General features: G+C 32.9%; 1 protein-coding gene across 1 annotated transcript; it reads right to left on the bottom strand.

Annotated features, from left to right (window-relative positions):
* Positions 1-3923: 3923 nt before the first annotated feature.
* On the bottom strand, positions 3924-6972 carry LOC138716201 (cuticle protein 19-like). The gene is made up of 3 exons (XM_069849037.1): positions 6923-6972; positions 4544-4612; positions 3924-4420 (listed from the first exon to the last, which is right to left on the bottom strand). The coding sequence occupies exons 1-3, from the start codon at positions 6935-6937 to the stop codon at positions 4112-4114; spliced, it is 393 nt and encodes a 130-aa protein (XP_069705138.1). The 5' UTR covers positions 6938-6972; the 3' UTR covers positions 3924-4111.
* Positions 6973-7901: the final 929 nt, after the last annotated feature.

The following is a 7901-nucleotide window of genomic DNA, read 5'->3' on the forward strand; positions in this document are numbered from 1 at the left end:
AGAACATCACGTACGTACACCCCATAATACATTTAACATCGTTATCAAATCAGTGATATTGATCTATTTTAGTCGGAACTGGAATACTTAATTTCTGTTCTAATTTTAACAGGCACACCCAAGGTATGAATTCAAGTACGGAGTAAATGATCCTCACACTCATGACCACAAGGAACAGGCTGAGACACGAGATGGCCACAAAGTGGAGGGCCACTACATGTTGGTGGAACCTGACGGAACTATCCGTACAGTACACTACAACGCTGACAAACACACCGGATTCCACGCTCACGTGCACAGAGCAGGTCACGCCATTCACCCCATCCATCACGAGAAGAAGGTGGAAACCCACAAAGCTGAAGAAGGCAGTTCTCATCATAAAGCATCCAGCTACACCAATTCACATCTGCATTAAATAGCAGAGTCATATTGATAACAAATATTTTTGTATTTATTTATTTCTAATGATATTATTTTTAATATATGTTATGCGTCATAAACCTGTTTCACCATATATTCATAGTTTATTCTTACTTATTTGGAGCATGAATGGAGAGATTGTTCAACCACTTGTTATTTAATTTAGATTCACAATAAAATATGCTCACATTTTATACTTTGGTATTTCATTGTCTGAACTTCATTTTACAATAATCCTACACATCTGGTAATGGAAATTACGGGAAAACGGCTGAACGGATTTTAATAAATGTACCCTCATTTTGAAGCTTGGAACCCAATGTGTTTCGGAAAATTAGTAGTTTTCAGTGAAATGTCAATTTTCCTACATAAATTTCCTATTTTCCAAAATCCATCTGTCGTCAGTTATGAGAACTAGCTAATTGCATTCAGGAGAAGCGAAGCGAGCATCAAGTCGACCGTGTTGCATTTCAGAATAAAACAAAACACACACTACAGTAAACAATATTACACGAAGGCCATGATCTGCAAGAATGCTGACATATTTAGGGCTCAAATTAAATTGGTTATTAAAAACTTTACTTACTAAAAATAATTTACAGATTCGATTCTGTGGTGTATAATTTTCTGGGTACAGCTGTGTATTGGATATTAAAAACTACAAAACCTGAGGCGGTTTGATGACATTATTACTATTAGAAATGAAATATTATTGTAGTTAATGTCGTGATGTGACTATTTTTCATTAATTATACATATTAATGCTATATTGATGATATGAAAGTGAAACGTTTTGGGGTTATATAAGTAGATGTAGAGAATAACTTAAATTAGATTTCGATTTCTATATTTTACTGAGTGGCGGCTATGTAGTATATGTTACTGAAAGCTATAAAACTTACGTAAGATAGTAATATTATTAAAAATCAAATATTTTTATAGTTATTAATCAAGTGGGGTTGGGTCTTTTTCATATATTTAATGGCGGTATGGTGTAGATATTTCTATGCGTGGTTCTGTTCAGTATTGGCTCGAGAGAGAATATCTTTCATTATTATGGAAGCAAATAACTTTCAGAATGTCTGGTATTCTTCATTGAAAATAAATCTGAAAAATGTTTATTTGAACGTCTAATGAACTTAGTTTGGAGCATTTGCTGCACAAGCCACTAGTTTATATTTAATCAGAAAGGAAATATTGTAATTCCTTACGTAAATTATTTACATTATATAAATATATACATATTTACATATCTTATAGAATCATCATCATCACCTTCCTAACAAGTGATAGTCCTAGGAGGACTGTTCCGTTATGCAAATGTTTTCCCGCTATCTCTTCACAGGGCAACCCAGTGATCTTTTCCCTGTTGGTCTGTAGTTCAAGATCGCTCGAGAAATCTTGTTCTAGGCATACACTTAAGACATGGTGAAGCCAGATGTCTTGATATTGATGAATATACTGCAGTGCAATCTTATAGAATTCGCAATTCAATTAATGGAGAAAAATCGAAAATGGAATGAATACGAAACCTGCAATAATGACATAGCATTTTTCTTACGGCTCTTGATTGCACATACTTGTGCATATGCTGAAAAAGTTGGCAAGTTGCCTGCATTTTATGAAAATAAATAGTCTTCCTGGTAGTAAGGATATCTAAATAATGTACGAATTCAGTACTAGTCTTCCCATTAAGAATATATCAGTAAAATACTGTGATCAATTAAATTGGTTAACAACTTTTAGTCAGGTTTACTACGCTGCCATCTAGTTGTTACATTAAGGGTCACATCATAATTCCCATTTGATTTGCATTAGCGACTGTACTGCCATTTCGTGTTCATTTACGGTGGACGGGTGGCGATCCTGGCGGTTGTTCTCTTCAAACTGCTACCGATTTTGAAATAGCGATGAGTTATCTGTTACATATATGATCTAGGGATTAAGTAGCCTACCAGTTCAGTAGTGGGGGGTCGCATACAGAAGTCTCACCTAAAAGTGGGTCACGTCTTCAAAAAATTTGGGAACCACTGACGTAGATATTTGTCGATTGTTTTAGTTTACATTGGCTTCCAAAAGATGTGAAGGATTAATTTTACGCTTTAGTATGTTAGGGTAGATTTGGTTAGGTGGAGTAGATTAGGTAGAGTAGGTTATACGATGATAAAAAAGTAAGATGATATTTAAAGGAATCCCAGTAATTGCTTGAAAATTGTGTACTCGAGTTGAAGTAACGAAATAAAATTTGTGGTTTATATACGCTAATACTGAAGTCTACTTTATTTGATATTCATTTATATACATAACCCATATAGCCTACTCGATATTTATGAACCAAAATAACCAGAAGATGTACGAGAATATTTTTTATATTATAAGTAGTGTTTAACACTCTGAAATTGTAAAATTGAACAGCTACCAAATAACAGCATGTCACCAAGATAAGCTAAACACTTATTATCCTTAAAGTACTAGTATATTTTCTATTCTGGTAATAATGTTGTCGTTGTCAGTTTGTTAGTATCTATTCAATGCACTCGCATTATTGAAAAGACATTTATAAAATAAATTCGTCACTCGTTATATAAATAATTAACGAAAAAGCGATGAAAATAGAATTATTACCAGTGAAATTAAGTTTATGCGCCGAACAGCAGGATACACTAAATGGGATCATAAAAGAAATGAAGACATCCTACAAGGACTGGGAATGGAATCTGTACTGCAGTATATTCATCAATATCAAGACAACTAGCTTCACCATGTCGAGCATATGCCTAGAACAAGGATTCCTCGAGCGATCTTGAACTACAGACCAACAGGGAAAAGATCACGGGTCGCCCTGTGAAGAGATGGCGGGAAAACATTTGTAGACCGGAACAGTCCTAGGATTATCACTTGTTAGGATGATGATGATGATGATGGTGATGATGATGATGATGATGATGATGATGATGATGATGATGATGATGATGATGATGATGGAGGTACTGGGGAACAATGAGACAGTAATTTCGTCGGTATGTGAAGTACTCGAAAAAACCCTTCACAATTTCAAACAGTTACTAGGATTTCCAATAAATTTTCTGTAGATAGTAACCAATCGGTTTAAATAACCACAAATTCCATTGCTAGATGTGTTTTGAATACTACTGAAATATCTGTACAGTGGATTTGTACATCTGTACATAAATGGAAAGGAAATATATTCATGGAAGAAGTGGTTGTGGTGCTAATTTTCTCTCTTTTCATTCATTTCATTCTCATTTTAATATCTTTGGACTATTGTAATGTTACGTCCATTGTGTCTGAATAACATTCTCAAAGTACGTTAAATGATTCCTTAGAATTATAATAACAGAGAGAATGCAACGGCTGTTATTAAAATTTCACGACTCATTAGACTCGTTAAAAGCGTATAGTCTACGTTGTATGTGAGGTTCTGTTAATTAAAACACAGGCATAAAATATAAATATGTTTTATTTTTTCACAAAAACCAGTAACAAGAAGTAGAGACATCTTCTCGAAAGAAAGAATAAATAAGATGAACGTGATTTTAGATTAAAAATGAACGTGACATGTGGGATTCAGATATGTGGATCATGACATGGAGGAAAACAATATCAACAGCACGTTTACTACAATTTGTGACCTGCTATGGAACTTTCTATGTTAGCGCGATTTCAATGTTCAATGCAGATGTGAGTTGCTGTAGCTGGATGCCTTGTGGTGAGAGCTGCCTTCTTCAGATTTGTGGTTGTGGACTTCCACCTTCTTCTCGTGATGGATTGGATGAATGGTGTGACCTGCTCTGTGCACGTGAGCGTGGAATCCGGTGTGTTTGTCAGCGTTGTAGTGTACAGTACGGATAGTTCCATCAGGTTCAACCAACATGTAGTGGCCCTCGACTTTGTGGCCATCTCGTTTCTCAGCCTGTTCCTTGATGTCGTGAGTATGTGGGTCCTTCACTCCGTACTTGAACTCATATTTTGGATGTGCCTGTTTTGAAATAAATAGGCTAATAACATTACTTACAACTATAGCAGTTCCAATTTACTCACTTCCATTGATCTGTTCTGACTTAAGAATTATTTTATTAACTTTATGCATAAGTTTACTTACGTGGTGATGTTCTTCGTGATCATTATCAGCAAGGGTTAGAGCGAAGACCATCAGGCAAACAACAGCAATCTTTTGGAAATGTAAAAAATTATTATTAACTGTATAACATTTTGTGTAACCTAATGTATTTAACTTCTGAAATTGTATCGTAAAATGATTTTTTTTATATTTTTTTACCTCTAATTAAATGTAGACATATATTATTAGGTATATTTACTACTTTTCCAGACATAATTTATATAAAATATGTTTAAAGCTGATCAGATTTAAGAAACAACTAGCTACAGAAAGTCGGTACATTTCAATACAGAATTTAGTCAATGATTAAAATGTTAAATGTACTCGTAATTTAAAATATTAATTGGAATTTTTGGTAACTTTAAAATTGTTATCTACAGCTTTTAACATATTCATTTAGTACACTTCAAAGACTAGATTGTTCCTCTTAAAGGTGAGACAGATTAGAACTTCAGCTGTTGAAGTTTGTGATGCAAACTGACGAAGGGATAATGGTAATACTCAATTATACACTTTGATGCCTGTTTTAGGTTATGGTATAATATATAATGTGCCATTTTCATTTTAATCTGTGTGTTCTTTTGGAGAGTGGTTGGATCTAATCATAGGTGAGGTGGGTGAAACCTACAAAGCAGGACTTGTTTTACACAGAACGTATTGTCAGAAGACACGTGCATTAGATTTAAGAGAAAATTCTGATAATATATATCATCTGTATGTATAATATTGTTCAATAAATCCATCTATCTAGTATACTTTATCACTGTCCTTTGAAACAAGTCACTATATTATCATTATTCATTATCAGAGAAATAAAAATGCCTTTTATCTAGTTCTGTTACAGCTCTATTTCTATGTAATATGTGAAATTTAATACGCATTTAAATTAATAACTAGTAGGGGAGAGTTGAGTAGTATCGGACATCGGGTAATATCGGACAGTGATGTTTCTTTCATCTACCACCAGACTGTAGTACCTAAGTGACATGGTTACGTTTCTGTATGCGACATCAGAAGACTGCTATTACCATCTGGTGGTAGATGAAAGAAACTTCACTGTCCGATATTACCCGATGTCCGACACTACCCAGCTCTCCCCTATATAATTATATAGAAGTATTTTAGTGTATAACAATATTTAACCTTCAATATTATTGTATTTTAAAATTTCTATTACGTAAAATAAATTATTTATTAATAAGTACTTAAAACTATTGAAATAGAATAGAATTTACCATTGTTTCGAATACAAAATATGGACATGAATTTACACAACAGAATCGATATTGAAATATAAATATTGCAATGTATCAGAATTTGCATGCTACCTGTCACATTAAATCTGAACTATTTGTATATTTGTGTACTAGCCGTATCCGTGCGCTCCGCTGCACCCGTTAGAAATAAATATAAAGTAATTACATAATTAAAATAGGACATTTGATCCAGGGAACATTCGTGTTTTATAGAAGGATAAATCGTTTATTATGTTACTTAATTTAAATTGTATTAAAAAATTAAAGTGCGATCATTTTGATCCAGAGACCACTCATTTGGTCTTAAAAATTATTTTAGGAAATACAGGAAACGAATGCTTATCAAGTTTTCTGTGCATAAAAAGCTATTTTAATCTTACCTGTCCTCGATTTACTCAGAAGTTACTGTAATAACATTATAGCATTATGTCCATCTAGAGAAACTACACTTTCCAATGGTGAATTAATAATTAATTATACAAATCGGTTAATTTAGCTTCCGATATTACTTCATACAAACACAGAAACGTTCTCTGTAGGCTGCGTTTCATAGCTTTCGATTATTGTTGTCCAAGGCCCTTTATAGACGAAGTCATTTGTGTTTTATTTCATTACACCGCCTTAGATGGCGTTGTTATTGTAATTTTGAAAATCATTTGTCTCATTAAATATCAGTCCTATCAAAATTTGGCATGGAATAAAACTTATCGGAAATTATTTTAAATAACCTTTCGTTATTTAATATTTTTCATGAAAATTAATAATAAGGGAGATATTTCTTTTTATTTAATTCAAGCCCCCTTATAAACCCCTTTTAAATAAAATATTTTGAATGCCATAGAGCCTAAATTCTAAGTTACAACGAATTAAATTTATATTCCATTTTTCATATAAATCGGCTCAGCCATTATCACGTGAAAAGGTAACAAACATCCTGACAAGCAGACAGACAGACATACAAACAAAAATTTCAAAAAAGCGATTTTCCGCTTCAGGGCGATTAATTTTATATGTTAGGACCGATTATTTTTGGAAAATCGAAAATTACCAGAAAAATTTCGGCTACATATTTATTATTAGTAATAGATAATTTGTTACAACTTACTTTCGAAGTTGCCATGGTGAATATTATAGTTAAATCCTGAGTCCTTGTCGTCTTGTGATTGCTATTGATTCCACTGTCCTTATATATACTGGTATGGAAAAGAAAAGAATGTGTAGTATGAGACGTGGTCACCCTTGAGAGGTTTAATACAGTACGTTGTCTTCGTTTTAAACGATTGACCACGTCGCATACTTCGGATGCGGACGTTAATGCTTATGATTACGTAACGCTATTAAATATTTATATTAATTAAATTTATACCAGTAGTGGGTCTAAAATTGCAAGATATTAAGAGTTTACAGTAATATCAGGGTGAGAAATGTATCTCAAGTCATTATATTAATATTCATTCATACACTTCCTACGGTCAGGTTGACAAAGACCAAGAAATGGTTCAATGTTATTTCATTGGATATGTTTAATAGATTGCCTAAGAATTCCCACTCTGTTAGCTTATTTAGATTTAAAGTTGTTTAAAGAATGGCTTTTAGATAATCCTTTTTATCATACTAATGAATTTTTTGACAGCCATATGAACATGGAATTTTAATGTTTGTTTTATTGACCATTGTCTGCAATTACACTATTGTAATTTTTAAAAATAAACATGATTGATTGATTGATTGATTGAAGGAAATCTGCGGAACAAATAGAATATTGTAAGAAATAACAGAGTGTGAAATATTTTGTGCGCCATCATATTCATACAAATATTCACATAATTTTATTAATTTAATTTAAGCATAACTTCCAACTGATGTTAGACAATGATTCTTTGCCTGGTAACCAATATAGACTTGCTTGAATCACCTTTGCCGTTTCTTAGTGCTCAAAAGTTACACGTAATGATTTCAATTCATCTCACTGTACTCTCCTTGAATTTAAGATTAATTTATAACCTCATGATTCCACCCCATTTGGTCATGGGACTTATATTTTCATCCACATAAACTTCAGGTGATACATCAATTAAGTCATC

The sequence above is a fragment of the Periplaneta americana genome, chromosome 16 (assembly GCF_040183065.1).
Source record: "Periplaneta americana isolate PAMFEO1 chromosome 16, P.americana_PAMFEO1_priV1, whole genome shotgun sequence".
Classification (NCBI taxonomy): Eukaryota; Metazoa; Arthropoda; class Insecta; order Blattodea; family Blattidae; genus Periplaneta; species Periplaneta americana.

Bases quoted from the DNA above. Each gene is read 5' to 3' on its own strand.
- LOC138716201 (XM_069849037.1), bottom strand. The intron at 4,421-4,543 runs GTAAGTAAACTT...ATTTCAAAACAG, and splicing joins ATCACGAAGAACATCACCAC to GCACATCCAAAATATGAGTT.